Genomic DNA, 17,129 nt, shown 5'->3' with positions numbered 1-17,129 from the left:
GTTTCTTCTTTGTCTTTGGATCATCACCCCTAACACAGTACCTGGCATAAATATTAGGTACCCAATAAGTGCTTGTCAATTAATTTTCTTCCCTATAGGTGAACCTGGTAAATTGCCTAATAATTCTACATTATAAATCATCACATTTTATAAATACAAGGAAAGTCCATAGAAATTCGCTGCTTTTTCCAAATTCACATGGCTCCCATTCCAATGCCCTCTCTGATGTATCATATTATTTTCTTTAGTGTAATGTAATAAAAAGGACACTAGACTGCACTAATAGAAGTTGTTCAAAAAATAATTTATCAAAGTCAATTCTCAGTGTAAGTGGCTATAGTACAACCTAGTTTGGTATTTTGCGAGGTATGTGTTGCAACATTGTGAAACAGATGAACTGTAATCAGTTGTGATTTGGAATGTCTGGAATTTAAAATGGATATTCTCCTAAACATATGGGGCCCAAGTGAAATACACGGGAGGGACTATTTTTAAAATATAAACTTCTTTGAACATAGAAATTCATTACCTATTGCTGAATTTTATAAAAAAAATAAAGAGACTAAAAATGCAAAATCCCACTCTCATCTTCACTCTAGACACTGATAAAAAATCAAGAACAACAAAACAAACAGAATATCATATTTGGAAATATGCCCCCCCTTGTTAATTCATTCTTTTAAGATAAAACATGGATTTTTTTTTTACCAGAATCATAATTACTAGGAAATTCTTCAGAAATTCAAAGCAATTCAAATTTGGAAATATAATCAAATAATCTAGACCAAGCCTGGCAAAGACCATCTTTTTTGTGGGATTAAAAATTCCTAGAGTGAAAATTCACTCTCTCACAAGACAACATATGTTGCTTTTGAGTAAGTCTAAATTTTATGGAGTCTTTTCCTTAATTTGAATGTCAATCTATGTCTTAAACTTCTACTCTACCAATTGTTTTGAGTGTTGTTCTGAGGCTAAGCAGAATAAATTTAAGCCTTCTTCCACAAATACTATGTCCTTTCTATATTTTCTTTTTGTTGTGCCAATCTATATCTTCAGTTTCCCTGCAAGTTGTCATTGGTCCTTGAGAACAAAGGATAAACAACGAAACAATCCTAAATGTAATATCTAGAACTGAAAATAACATTCCAAATATGTTTTGGCCAAAGCATAACACACTTAAACAAATGTTTTGATAAATCTAGTTAAATTTAATAACCCTCCCCCCTTCCCCCAAAAAAGGAACTGAAGTTACTCTCAATTGACTGGTTTTTTTCCATTATGTCCTGGAATTTTGCCAGAAATCAAGATCAAGCTTATTTGTTCAGAGAGTAAAGACTTTAATTGTTTTCTTTTTTTAAAAAAACTTATGCAACAATATTTTTGCTCTTCTCTATTAACTACAAGATCTCTTCAAATTCCATGAATTGGATCCCAAAGATGTCTCTATATATACCAATTGTTTTTGAACCCTTAGATATATATCATGTGGGTCTGATAAATTCAAGTTACCAAGGATACACTCTTACAATCTTCCCTTCATTTATATCCTGAATTTCAATTTGACATTCATTTGAATTCCATCCTTTTCAGTTTAAAGACAACCTCCTTGACCAGAAACACAAGCAGAAACACAAGTTTTGCTTTCTATTGCCCTCTACTCAGAGCAATGGTATATCTATGGATAACAAGAAGCAGCTCCCTTTTGCTGTCCTTAGCTATTCTCATCAACATCAGTTCACTCCAACCTTTAGTGGTCATACCGCTATTCTTACAGAACTAACCTTGCTTTGTTTGATATTCTTCTTCCATTACTTGCCCTACTTCCTCCACTCTGTTCTCCTACTGCTCTCTTAAATTAATTTCCCTCTTCTTGATAGTAAATACTGAAGAATGACCAATCAGACAATTAGAAAGAATCTTAATAGCTTGTTTATTAGTCCAACCAACCCCCCATACACAATAAGGCTCACAAAAATTAAATAACTCAAATTAAATAATTCACCCAAAATAACAGGAATTAGAAAGTGTAAGATGCTGCCTACAATCCAATTTAATACTCCTGCCATGGTACATGATATTAAATAATAATATTTTTCATTGGTCATCCCACATACCTAGAATAAACTTCCTCCTTACTTCTCCATCATAGAATCTTTCTCTTCTTTTAAAGATACAGCTTAAGTATCATTTTTTGCATGAAATCTTTCCGGATCCTCTCAACCCTATTGCTAATGCCTCACCTCTCAATTTGTCTTTTATTTTACTTAAACCATTGTTCAATCATGTCAGACTCTTCGTGATCCCATTTGGGTCCCTTAGCAGATGCTAGAGGGGTTTGCCATTTCCCTCTCCAACTCATTTTACATATGAGGAAACTGAGGCAAATAAGGTTAAGTTACTTGCACAGGGTCACACAGTAAGTACCTTAGGCTAGATATGAACTCAGGTTTTTCTGGTTCCAAGAACAGCAATCTATCCACTCTATTACCTAGCTGCCTCACTATTTTATTACTTTGGTTTTCTGGGGGGGAGGAGGGAAGGGAGTGTGTGTGTGTGTGGGGGGTGTTATACTTACAGCTGTACTTGTTGCCTTCCCCATTAAAATCTAAACTCCTTGGAAGTAGGCATTGTTTCATTACTTTTATACCCAGCATCCCATAGAGTACCTGGCACATTTTACAAGTTTAATACTATATAATTCATTCCATACTTGGAAATCTCTACAGACTCATTCTTTTAATCAATTCTTTTATATTTAAAATAAGAATTAAGCCACAGATTTTTTTTCATAATTTTGGGAAAATGATGATTTGAAGAGTATTCAGAGTAGTCTATCTACTGTACTCCTATTGGACCACTAGTTTGGTCCTACAATTTGTATCAAAGTTCATATAATTGAAGAGTTGGTTAAACAATTTCTAAACCTTAAGTAGGAAAATTTTAGGATAGAATGATATCACAAAATATATAGTCCAGGAATTTGTAAGTGGAGAAAGTGGGTGGCTCTTTTATTTCATCTCTGCTTGGAAAATGCTTCTCATGTCTGAATTTAGGCCATAAGTTATGAGAGAACCCAAAGAAGAGACAGGGGCAGCAAGATGGCACAAAGAATAGAGCACCAAACCTGAAATTTAGGAAGACATGAGTTCAAGTCTAGTTTCAGACACTTAGTAACTGTGCAATCCTAGGCAAGTCATTTCATCTCCCTTCCTCAGCTATAAAATGGACAAAATGGACATTGTAATAGCACCTATCTCATTGATTTTTTGTAAGTATCAAATGAGATACATTTGTAAAGTTCTCAGCATTAGGCCTATCACATAGTAAGTGTTTCATAAATTCTTATTTCCTTTCCCCTCCATTTTTCCTTCTTCATGGATAGGGTGTTGAACAGGTGAATTTAGAAGACTACAAATTCAAAATCTGCCTCTGATACTTACTACCTATAGCATGATCTTGAGCATATTGCTTAATCTCCCTAAACCTCAACTTCCTCAATTGAGGAAGGCACTTTGAAAGCCTTAAAGTACTATACAAATGTCAGATATCAGTATTATTGTTTTGTTGAAATCTTGAGGCAAAGGCAGGATTACAGAATCACAATGGCACCTCTTTAGAAAATTGCAGAGGGCATTTTTGGTTAGATATGAGTTGGACCAACTGCACTCTGACTTTCAACTATGATGCTCTGTTACTTTTGTGAAATGAGAGAATGGATGGGAAAGTGTTTTGCAAACGACAGAACACTGCCCACAAGAGAAAGAATGTACTAGCACTGGAATTTGTTGACTGGGAGAGCATTTGAATCACAGCTTGGGCCGAAAGGCTGTGGAACAGAGGCAGGAAATGAGGTTAAATGAAGTGCGCTGACCAGGAAGGAGTATTTTCACCCATGACCTACATTTTCAAAATCCACCTGGTGAGCTATTCACACCTCCTCATTGGCAAAATGCTGTGTGTGATATTATATGTAGAATTTAGTTGTTATAGTGAGAAGTACAATATAAATAGCTACAAAAATGGTGCTTGAGATGTAAGGTGTGGTAGAGCTTAAATGAATCCTGTGAGATGCTGTTTCAGTGGCTATGATATTTGAAAGTAGCAAACTGTGAAAAGCAGAGCTCACAAAATGAAATGGGTCTCAGTAATGTTTAAGCATTACACCAGACAATAAACTGGAGATTAACATGCTTTTAGCATATTCTAAATAGTTCTACTAATAGTAATTTAGGGTCTCTTTGGAATAAAAGCTAATTATTCCCACTAACATTTAGTTCATAATAACATGTGTTTTTAATCATTTCATTCTAGGTTCCTGTTTCAGATAGTTACATATTTTTATTCTTCTACAAACATGAGATTTTTAAAGATTAAGATGTGAAAGATTAATGTGTAATTAATGTGAAAGATTAATTAAGATGTGAAAGATTAAGATTGTGAAAAGTCAAAGCATAAATTTGCACTTTAGATTACCTAGTTTCAGTAGTCTTCTATAATCTTAAGTGAAAAGCGCCCTCTGTTGAGTGTTAGAGTAATTGCTTTTATGCCATTTTAATACTCAGAAAAAAATGACTTCATTTCATATTAAGGAAAATTGTTCCAGAGTTAATTTACTCTAGAGCACCTTGGGGGAAACTAAAGCTATTGGAACATTTAAGTGTTAAAAATGGATTGTATTATAAAGTAATTGAAGCAAAAGAAAACTGATTATTTTCCCTCATAATACACATAATTTATCCTATGCTAAGCCAATTAATAATCAACTCTTGAGTATATGAACGAGTAAATCCTTGGTTTATAAAGAATTCTAGATGCTTTCATGTTTCATGGAAGAAGCTCTCCAAAGATATGTGTGGCTTCCAAAAGGATTTTTGTTATTGTAGTTAAGGTTCAAAATGCCTAGAAATGTTAAAATACACATCTGAGCTGTGAACTAATTGGTTTGCCAGTTGAATTCAGAAAAATACTATCATAAAATCCAAGGATTTGTTCACATCATATCATCATTGTTCCTGTTGTTTTAGTTCACAATTTACATGAGCCAGTTCCTTAATTACTACTTGAATTTCAGACAGCTATTACTTTCTAGTCAATTTCTACAATTAAAGTATCTTGAGGGAAAGACTGGGTCTAAATTGCCATTATCTACAAACAACATTCATTCAACAAGGCAAACAATACGAAATCCCTTTACAGGAATAAGAGAAAGAATAAGTAGAAAAATGTCATTTGCTATGAGGAAAAAAGCAAAAAAAAAAAAGAAGAAGCAAAATATGAACACTAAACAACAATGACTTTAAATATTACATTACTTTCTTTCAGTGGAGCTAATTATAAATAAACTGATGCTTCTATGAACTGCTGACCTCACTTGACATAATTCTATACCCCTGTGATAATCTTTGCTGATGTTTCAAATTTTAGTGAAATAACATTTAAAAACTACCTAAGATATAAGGATTTGAAAATAAATTGGCTGTTTTGTTTCAATATGTTATTATTGGACCACAAAACAAACTTAAAGCATATATTTTTAGCTATTTTTATTATCAAGATCCATTGAAATTAATCAATTCCTAATATTCTAAAATTAATAAAAAGACACAAAATGTTAACTAATCTATATAATTTTTCTTAAAGTCCCTTAACTTTTGATCAATAAATAAATCTATATAAATGACTTGGTAAAAAAAAATTCCTACTAATTACTTCTTTGCCAAAGAATGAGGTCACTTTTTCCCTCAAATCACTTTGAAAACTATGAAAAACTTTGTGTACAACTGGGGGAAGATTCACTACATATAATATCACATTCATTCCAATAGTATGTTTTATTACTCACAGCTTAAAAGATTACTTTTAACAATAAAATGAATTGCCTTTTCCTATACAAGTTCAAAAAATAACTGGATAAATTTAAGTCTCTTCATTTTAACTTTTACAATTAACCCCCTCCCCCAAAAAAAGTTAATATTGTCCTACAACCAAAACTGAAGCAATAGCTTCAAAGTTGCATCAGAAACTCCCATTTTTTAACCAAAAAATATTCCTACAAAATCTAGATCAAATGAGATGAGATATTCAAATCTGCAAAGCCAAGAACAGTACAACTGATAAGTAGTGGTGTACTCTTATGAAAATGAAGTGTTTTAAGATTCACAGAATGTTAGCACTAGAGAAAACCTTAAGAGATCAAATATTTGTCAAACCCCTTCATTTTATGGATAAACTGAACCCAAGAGAGATATGTGACTTCCCCAAGGTTAAATTATATGAGCAAGATAGAGTTGAGATAGGAACTACACTTGTGATTTCATATATAGGGAATTCCCAATTGAAGGAAAAATGCAGCTTGGCACTTTCTTTACAACATTTTGTATTATATTAGAACACTGAGAAATTTAACTATTTGCCCAGAGTCACAACCAATATATGTCAGAGGAGGGACTTAAAACTCAGGTCTTCTTAGCCTAGTGGCCAGTTCTTTATGAATAAGGTAAAAGGAGAAAATTAATGTGGTTTCTGCAAAGTTCACATTTGCTGGCATTATAACACAGTTAACAATTTGGAAAATATGTTATGACCAGATAGCATGTTTCCTAACAGGAACTCCACTTTGAAAATAACAGGAATGTCATGACTATGAAAGAGGGATATTTATGACATGCATCTGGAAAACTGAATGTTCTTTAAGCCAAACTTATTATCCTATCCATTAACTTAAATTCTCTGATACTGGTTGAACTATTTTGAATTAGTAAACATATCATGCAACATGGTGTCACAAAAAGAAAATGGCCCACAAAGAAAAAGAATTAAGTATAGCCTCAGTGTGTCCTGACCTATAAGATCATTCAATAATGCTATGGAGAAAAGGAAACTAAAATACCACTATAAAGGATTTGATTTAGTGAATATATTTGGAACTCTATTGTATTTATGTTCTTTTCTGATAGGAAAGAAATTTTCACACTGTGGTTTTCATTTTCTTCCTCTTTATATATAAATTGTGTAATATACCTTCAAACATCCTTTCAAGGACATAGCATTTACATATTGAGACTCTCCTAGTATACATGATATCTAAAATAGTATTCTTGATTCCCACAAGATAAATGTCTAATCATTAGTGCCCTCTGTCATGCCCAGTGACCTCATTAGTCTATAGTCTTCACACTGCTGAGTGGGCACTTCTCCTATCACCATCAAATGTAATGTCCATCAAGGACTAACTCAGTGAAGCAAAGGATAAGCAGGTTACTTGGAGTTTAAAATATATGAACTCAATAAAAGCAGGAAACAGGAAGGATATTGGAGAAACAAAATCAAGAAGAATAAAAGGATGATACAAAAAAAAGTAATGAAAATGGAGTGAGAAATGCAGGAGGAACCACAAATTATTCTAGAAGAGAATGTGGGAAAATAAAAAATAAGAAAATCAAACTGGTTTGCTATAGAACAATAGAATGGATCCCAGTTATGAACCAAGGCATAAGGAGAATGCCTCAGGGAAGCTGAATGAAATCTGGCTAAGGACTTATCAGGGGATACCAAGAAGATTAGATTGTTTTCATGACTTCTAGGAATTTTTCTGTATCTTCTAGTACTCAGGACTTCTAAAGTTTCCTTTGACTGTGTCCCACAAGGACTCAAATTCCTGAAATAACAGACTCCAGATGAACTGTGTTCTACTGGAGTACCCCAGACCAATAAAGATTCACTGGGTTCACTTAATCTAGGGCTCTGGATTGAGCCATTCAATCACCTGCTCTCTTCTCTATATCAGATAAAACTACTTCACCTAAGGCAACATAAGCCTATCACTATTCACAGTCAACTATGGTGCAACAGTTGCACTTACAGTCCATATAAAATAGAGAAGGCCCATGTCCACACTAACTAGAAATTGCTTCTCATAAAAATAAAAAGATCCATAAAATGAAAATCTTCCTACCTTGAACACATTAAGTTGTTGGTTGATTGTTTCCGTTTCCATTCCAACAGTGCCCTGTGACTCTTCGTGTTCTTCAGCTTTCTGGAGAAGATTATACATTTTTTCTAATTTACTGTAAAATTCTTCAAGCCGGAAAATAGTCCCTTCAACTTCTTCCTCTCTAGCCTTTGCTCTGTCCAATAATTTATTGCACTGTTTGCTCAACGCTTCCAAGTCTCTCTTACTTCCAACAAGATCAGGAGATGGTTCCTCTGTGGTTAACATCATTTTGCAGGTTTTATTGGCATTTTCATTGTCAGTGATAAGGTCTTCTAGTTTCTTTAGAAAGTTCTTGATATCACTCTTCTGCCTTTGCAGTGTGTCTCTATCTCTCCCCACTGAAGCCATGCTGTCCAGTTCATCATCAAATTCTGCAAACTGTGAAAACATTTCTCGGATGGTATTCTGGAAATGACCAATGCCCTGAAGCTTTGTCTCCAAAAAAGAACATTTTTCTTCAACTTGCTGGCTAACTTCACTATGCTCATGTTCTAAAGATTCTGCCTCTAATAACAGATCTGACGTTCCCTTTGAATCTGAAGCTTCCAGTACCAACTCCTGGGCAAACCTTTTGGCCAACTCTATCTGGGGCTTCAAAGACTGAAGTGATTTCTGCTGAGCCTGCATAACTGTTAAGTGTTTATTACTGCAAGCCTGAGGTCCTAAGGAATTATGAACTTCCAGCTGTTCCTTTACACACCTAAGTTGTCGGTGGGCTTCTCTGATATTCTCTTGGAACTCTCTAAGTTGCTGTGCCATGTTCTCCAAAGAATGTTTCTTACTATGGAGTTGTTCTGTGACCATGTCTACTTTCTGAATCAAAGTCTTATTCTCTTCTGTAACAACCTCTTTGTCTGTCTCACTGGCACTGAGCAAGCTATTTGTAGCATTATTTAATAATTCTACCATTCCAAAACGTTGGTCCATTTCTTTCTGCAAAGTCTTCACTTTAGCGATCAATTTTTCTGTTTCCTCGGGATCTGGGCAAACTTCTATTTCCATTAAATTGTTTTGGCATTTGTCTAACCATGGCCTAAGGTTGTCTACATGTTCTCTGTACTTAAGGGCTTTCTCCAAACAATCATTCAGCTTCTCTTGTCTTTCTGTCATTTGTTTAATAAGGCCATCCCAATTGATTTTAATTGTGTTAAGCTGCAACTGCAAGTCAGCCTTTTCAGTCTCTTGAGTTTTTAATAACAAATTTTCACCTTCTGCAATAATTTTCTCATAAGAATCATAATGGTCAATCACAGCTTTCTTAAATTCTTTCTGCTCTTTAATTAATTCCTGTAAGACATCAAGTTTGGCTGATACGGGGTAAAATTGGTTTTGTTCTTCTTTCTTTTTGCCCAGCCAAGCCTGAAAATCTTTAGACATTTGCTGAAACTGATGGGAGCTGGCATATGCTGACTGAAGTTGCTGAACATGATTTCCTGCAAAGAACATTACATATTAATTTTATTTTGTCACAAGACATTGACTGAATATGTAAAATTAACATTTGAATCAAAGAAAAAATAACAACAACAAAAAAAAAAGCTCATTTGCTCTGTTCACTGTATTACCTAACTATACTAAATGAATTCCCTGTAACTCATCAATAAAGGAGAGCAAATAATGATCTGATACCATAAGGAAAATGATCAGTATTTAAATTATAGTCTGCTTAATTTTTAAGAATGTTTAATCACTGTCACAATGAAGAATTGGCTATTAATGTTAAACAATAAATATTTATTACAAACTATGTTCCACACAGACTAATAAAGTAGAGAGAAATTTTGTTTCTTTTGCTGCTCTACTAGGCCTTTCTGCCCAGAGTTCACTTCTGCTTGTCCTGGGGAAAACCTAGAGATGGTCTTGCTACCAGCAGATAAACAAGGGAGCACAAAAATGTCAGAAAAAAACGCTTCATTCAAAATATTCCTACATAAGTATTCTTTGATAACAACCGTGCTAAAACAAACAGCACACAAAGACATGAAGTAGGTTCTTTTATAGGTGGTCGGTTTTGTTTCATTGTCTGTTATAAGAGGTTTTATCAGAAAACAAAGGTGTTTTACAACTGTCTCAGACACAATAATTTATCAGCAACCTGCAACCTCAACAAAAAAGTGTTATTTCTCATATGTATATGTATATGTGTGTGTGTGTAAATAAATATGTCTGTGTATATGTGTGTCTGTGTATATGTGTGTATATATATATATATATATATATATGCATATATGTGTGTGTGTGTGTATAAAATCACACCAACATAGTAACAGACCAGGACTATGTTCTACAGTGAAAAAATGAGGGCTTTAGGAATTACAGTGATCTAAGAACTATGCCTTTTACATAGTTTTGTCTTCTCTTTTATTGTAATGGTTGAGCAAATTCTTTGGTTTTGTTTTTGTGTGTGTGGTTGTTTTTGGAGACAATCAAAGTTAAGTGACTTGCTTAGGGTCACATAACTAGTGAATGTTTGAGGCTAGATTTGAACTCAGGCCCTCCTCACACCAGAGCTAATACTCTATCACTGTATCATCTAACTACCCCGCAAGTTCTTTTTATGTCCTATGGATGAATGGCAAGAGAAAATAGATAGTACATGTTTTTGTTTTTCTCCTTTCTCCCCATCCCCAATTATAGATGGCAAAAATACAGAGATATACATTTATTTAATTAAAACCCACAAACCTGATTTTTGTTCAATATTTTTAAACACTTTTAAAATTCCTTCTAGCTGTCTACTGAGTTCTGCTTTCAAGTACTCTTCTCCAACCAGTGCTGACAACTCTTCACAGAGGGTCTGAGCCATTTTAATATTCTTCATTTCCTGTTCTACTTCCTGTTTCATTTTTTGGGCTGTTTCCAATTGTTGTTCCATGGCATCAGGGTGTGTGCTTACAGCCAGACTGTTGCTGAGTTTATTATCCAAGTCACTTAGCTTATCAGAAAGGTTTCTTAGCAGGCTTTGATACTGGGTGCTTTTAACAATGCCTTGGTCAATCCGGTCACATCTGTCACTCAATTGTCCTGTCAGGCTATCCCACTTTTGGGACACAACTGTCAGCTGTTCTTTCACAGTTCCGTGCAGAGGATGGTGTTCACCTGGTTTGCTTAGAATGCTCTGACCTGTTGTAGTTAACTGTTCATATTGAGGTTTCCGGGTATCAAATTCTTTTAGTAGAATCTGGGATAACAGAGGGGAAAAACTGATTTACTATAGTAATAGAATATCAAATTTCCAAACTAACAAAAACAATTCTACTAATAATTAAACATTTCTATATGTGATTTTTGAGGGTTTTTCTCTCCCTGAATATTCCATATCATAAGAGTATTTTTTAAATTAACAATTAATAGCATTACCCAAAGATAACATACTTTTGACTATCATGATAACATGAAAATAAAATTCAATTATAAATTTTGCTCTTTTAAATAGAGGGAAAAAAGACTAGAATGTGAATTTTTATGTATCAAATTAATATGGAAAAATTATTAGTTAAAAGGAAAATAGGGCATTGGGTAGAACAGATGTTATGAAGTAAATAATGTGTTTCCAATGAAATAGGTTAAGACACATGAAAAATCATTTCTGAAAGTTTACAAGATAGGAAATACATAGCAACAATTTTGAAATGTAATTTTAATACATTCTAACATTTGATAAATTTATAAAATTTAAATGTATTTTTAAATTTATAAAATATTAGATGTATATTGAGAGGGATTGTAACATATAAGAAAAGAGCTGCTATTAGAACCAAGATTGATATTCACTGGCTATGTGGCTCCAGGCAAGTCCCTTAAACTTTCTGTATTTTAAACAACTCTCTAAGACTTAAGTTTCAGAGAAGGCACTATAATGCATTGGTACATGAAGTTTTCTCCTCTGCAATTTCCTAAACCAATGAATCACAAGGTATAGTATATATATATATATATATATATATATATATATATATATATATATACACATACATATAAGCATATATGTGTGTATGGACATATATATGTGATAAAAATTCATTTCTATTCTTATTTATTACTGGGACCCAGGATTAAAGAAGGGCCCAAGTCATGCCATTCATAGAGAAAAATGCCACTATGCTAATTTCACTTTGCAAACTATTCCAATAAGTTCTTCCTTGAAGTACTGTTAAGTTTATCTTCAAAACACCAGTTAGCTACAAAATATGGCTGCCTCCTGGTTACCTGCACATTTAAATTAGAAAAACTCGATAATCCAGGTTCTTATCTTCTAATGTTTTCCCTCTATACAGATGAAATCTAACCATGAGGTATGACTATCCAATAAAGATTCCAGTTTGCCTCTATACCTTACAAAATAGGACTCACTGCTTCACAATACAAATTTCTATACACTGATTCTCAGTACCACAAAATGTGCTTCTGCTATTCTAACTTTAATGTCTTTTGCTTGTGGATTTATGTGCCTTTTGATTTGTCTAATTCTAACCAGCTGTGTTCAGGAGTTCTTCCTTTCCAATCTTAAAAATTTCCTTTCCCTTCTCATTCTGTTCATCTCTTCTCAGTACTTATGTTCTGTTGGTTTTAAGAACTGTATTATCCACAACCATAATCAAATGAATAAAACCTCAAAGGAACAATTTCTAAACAGTAAAAATTGTGTACTTCAGCTCCACATAAAAATGTCATTAGCTGTTTACATGCTCAGATTAATAAAACTTCAAAGGAACTCGCTTAAATGTAGTATGAATAAACTATAACATAGATGTAACAATAGCTTTCCTAAGCTTACTCAGATAAGCAGGTAGATTTTCCCAGGACAGAAACTGCACAATTTCAATTCCTTCAGTATTCCAGTCATTTCTTGAGGTTGTTCTAGATATTAGCATTTACAGTGCCATGTTAAAATGTTCACAATGGAAAGACTTTTATTTTAAACAAATGTTATTACAACATCAAGGAGTTATTAGGTAATATTTACCTGGACTTGCTGCTTCTGTGTATTAAGCATATTTGGGTCAATTGATAAAGGCCCAAGCACAGAAACCATCAATTCTTTTTCTACAAGCCACTGCTTTAATTGAGCTTCCACAGTCTGGAACTGGGTTAGGTTATTTGAAGATTCTTCTAGCTTTTGTTGTCTATCAGCTGTTAACTGATTGAGTTGTTTCCATTTGGAATCTAAAAAGAAAATAGTAAAGAATTAAATCAACATTTTCACTTATCCTATTAGTGTCATATGATATACATATTATGTGATGCTATAAAATGTCTGAAAGGATGTATAACAGAAATCTTCTTTTGGCTTCATGTTCACTTTTCTAGTTGACCCAGGATCTAAACTACTGAAAACAAAATTTTAAAATGTAGGTTTCAAAGCCCTTTTTGGTTCCATGTCAATTTCACTATCTGAAGAAAGAGAAGACATTGAGCCCATTTTGCAACGATCTTTGATAAAAGATACTCAGATCAAATAAGGTTATAAGACTTCTTTCCTTCCAAAAACATAAGCATAAGAATTCTTATTTGTACTATAAACATATATATCTTTTTTTTAAACTCGTAGTTTTAATTAGCACCTTACTACAAATCATTTTCTAATCTGACTTTATAATCTACAATCTGCTAGAAATTTACATTTAGATGACTAATATCATCTCAAACTCGACATACCTAAAATCAGTATAATTTTCCCAAGATTGGTTTTTCTACTAATATTCCTATTCCTCTCAATACCAACTCCATGTTTCCAATCACTACAGTTTAAAACTTCAGAATCATTTCTGATTGTTCCTTTCCTTTCTTTCTCAACCTCAATCAATCACCAATTTAGCATAGTACTTGCAGTTCAAAAAAGAATGGATTCCAATCCTGGTTCTGCTCCATACAAGCTATGATTTCCAGGGCAAGCCACTTAACCTTTCATTTTTAAGTTTCCTTAGCTGTAAAACAATGATAATAACACTTGCCATATGGCCCACATATTATTGTTGGGAGGAAAGAATTTTTCAAATCTGAATGTTCTCTAAATCCAGGATATTATTATTGCTATTATCTGTTTTTCTTTAGGAAACTTTAAAGAGAAAAGAATCAATAGTTGTGGAGGAGAAGGGGACTAGAAAGGCTTCTTTCAATGGTTCAAGTTCCACAGCCTCCTCCATGAAGCATTTTCTGACCAGACCTGCCCATCCCTGAGTGACTGCTTCCTCTAAAATAACAACTTTAGTGATTATATCAGGAATTTTTAAACTGGATTGATTAATTTGTTTACTTAGCACACAATAGAAGCTTAATAACTATTGAATTAAAACATAATTGGTTTCCTTTGTAATCCTCTGCATTTTATTATATGCATTAAAAAAACATTATTCTGAAAATCTATCCAGGCTTAACTAGACTAAAAAGAGATCTATAACACAAACATTCTTATTAACCATCTGAATCTGAATCATCCATTTTGCAATTGTCATGTACTTCCTTGAACTCCCAAAGTTAACATTTTGTGTATGGCCCTCTTATAATCATGATAAAAAGTCCCTAAAGCAGCTATGACAATGTCTTGAATCTAGCAAATATTTAAAGCATATTTGATAGGTGCAAAATAGAGTACTTCTAAAAAATACTGAATGCCTTCTAAAAAGTGTAACATGGTTAGTCTGCCATTTAAGAAAAAGAAGCATGGTGAATGTTAGGGTATGTTTGGAAGAATTGTGCATGTTTGGCCTACATTAGATTGCTTGTTGTCTGGGAGAGGAGCGAGGTGAAGAAAAAGGAAGAAAAATTTGGAGCACAGGGTTATCAAGGGATGAATGCTGAGGACTGCCTTTGCATGTATTTTGAAAAACATAATGTTATTATTTAAAAAAAAAAAGTACAAGTTTCACACAAAGTTATTTCTTTTAGCACACTCGGTAAACATGGGGGGTTAGCTGGGGGTCTGATTAACATTATCATAATATTATTTGAATGCTTTTATATGCAAGATAGATGACATTTACTTAAAAGAAATTTAACAGCCTCCAAAAATTGACATTATAATTAAAAGCCAATTTGGTAGTATGGAATTCAAATGAAATCAAAATGATAGCATGAAATAAGAACAAGGAAATGGAATGGCTTAAATTAGGGAGAAATTTATAAATAATTAGATAACACAAAAATTCCAACCCTTGAAATATCTAAAATTGAATTTAAATGAACAATGGAGGGTAGGTATTTTTTTTTTAATCTCCCACTAGAATTTTTCATCTTTTAATTTCTAAATTCCATATTCTTATGTTTTCTTTTTAACAGAGACAAACAATGCCCATGAAACAATCTAGACAAAGACAATAGATAAATTTGTAACTGATTATGAGTTAAGTCCATCAGTAAATTAAATTTTCATTTTTTCATGGCTCTAATTAACCTATAAAATATATGCATAACTTCATACTCTCATATTCTGTCCAAATTCATAACATTCATCTTATATACAAATTATCTCACATTTTGTGTCTTTTTTCTAAACACACACACACACACACACACACACACACACACACACCATAATCTTGGAAATATATTCAATTACCTTTGTTTACTGACTCTTCCTTATAATTGAAACAAAAAAGATCAGTGGTTTAGCAAAAGCTTCACTACAGAATAATACCTAATAAGATTTTATAAGATAGATTTGTACTTTATAAATTAACCTTGGACACTAGAATATAACAACCACTTACAAAAAGTGGTACTGTAAAGAAGCATGTATATTTAGAAAAAACAAGAAAGTTCTGTGTGAGGAACTCATGTGAAGAGAGATTTTGTTTCAAATAAGGAAAAATTAATAGTAACAATGAAAATTGCCCAAAAATTGAACAGGATCCTCTGTGAGGTAGTGAGGTCTCTTTAAATATTAAAGCAGAGTTAAAGTTTATCAGGAACACTGTAGAGGAGTTAGTATTAATAGGAAGAGGTGGTCTCTTACCTCTCAAGTCCCTTTTCTATTTTAAGATCTGTAAATTTGCATCAATGATTTCTTAATTATTTCAGGAGTAGAATCTTAGAGAAGAGGCAAAAATTATATCTCAAATGAGACCAAATCTTGATTTAGATTCAAAATGATAGAAGGTACATGGATAGTGTGCTGAATCTATATCAGAAAGACTGAGGTAACAGACGCTTACCACATATGACACTGCCCAAGTCACTTAACCTCTGCCTGCCTTAGTTTCCCCAGCTGTAAAATGAGAATAAGAATATAGCAGCTACCTATTGGGAATGTTGAGGGAAAAAATGAGATAATATTTGTAAAGAACTTTATAAATCTTCAAGTTCCATATAAATGCCAGCTATTAAAGGAAGCACAAAAGCACAGTACAGGAACAAGGGAGAAGTTGGAACCAGAGAAGAGTAGAAGGTTTATGTTGCCATGTCACATTTATTAAGTTCTTCTTAACCTTAAGGTTCACAAAGTGCCTGGGAAACACTACTCGAATGAAATGTAAATAGAGGGCTACGTTTTGTTTGTATGTTTATATATATGTTAAATAATTAGATCTGTGTAGATTTCTGCTACCAGTATCACATAAAGGTAAAACTTGCTTAGTTTTCAGAGTATTCTAATCGTAGGCAAACTGCTCAATGATAAAAATATAGACAAAGGTAAAGTTATTTCATATAAGAGAGTACGCATTAAAAGACTCAGATCCAAATAAGTTGATTTCTATAGTTGATTAATACTTTCACAATGGAACTAAACATAAAGTTCTCAAAGTATCTCATTACTATCAACTCATTCATCTTTGTATTATTCCTATATGTTTTTGATATATTTGTATATGTGTACACATATATATGTAAATTTTGATGGTAGTAGTAGCTTGAATTTATATAGTATTTTAAGGTTTGCAAAAGGTTTGACATAAATCATCTCATTAGATCTTCACAACAATCTTGGGAGATAGGAGTTATCACCATTTTACATATAAGGAAGTCAAGGCTGGAAAAGATTAAATGACTTGCTAAGGGATACCACAAAATTAGTGTAGGAATTGGAATCTGAACTCAGATCTTTTTTAACTACCAAGTCTACTATACTTCCTACTTGTATTTTCAGAAAATCAGTATGTAAAGTGAAATATGCAGCAAAAAAATTTATAAAATTCAG

At 33.0% G+C, this 17,129-nt stretch overlaps 1 protein-coding gene across 1 annotated transcript in view; it reads right to left on the bottom strand.

Annotated features, from left to right (window-relative positions):
- Positions 1 to 17,129, bottom strand: part of DST (dystonin) — a 575,913-nt gene that overhangs the window by 104,465 nt on the left and 454,319 nt on the right. Inside the window, 3 exon segments of the mRNA XM_031964703.1 lie at positions 7,955 to 9,426; positions 10,679 to 11,174; positions 12,960 to 13,159. Coding sequence (XP_031820563.1) covers positions 7,955 to 9,426; positions 10,679 to 11,174; positions 12,960 to 13,159 — 2,168 coding nt within the window.

The sequence above is a fragment of the Sarcophilus harrisii genome, chromosome 4 (genome assembly GCF_902635505.1).
Source record: "Sarcophilus harrisii chromosome 4, mSarHar1.11, whole genome shotgun sequence".
Classification (NCBI taxonomy): Eukaryota; Metazoa; Chordata; class Mammalia; order Dasyuromorphia; family Dasyuridae; genus Sarcophilus; species Sarcophilus harrisii.
This window is presented reverse-complemented; position numbering and strand designations above follow the sequence as displayed.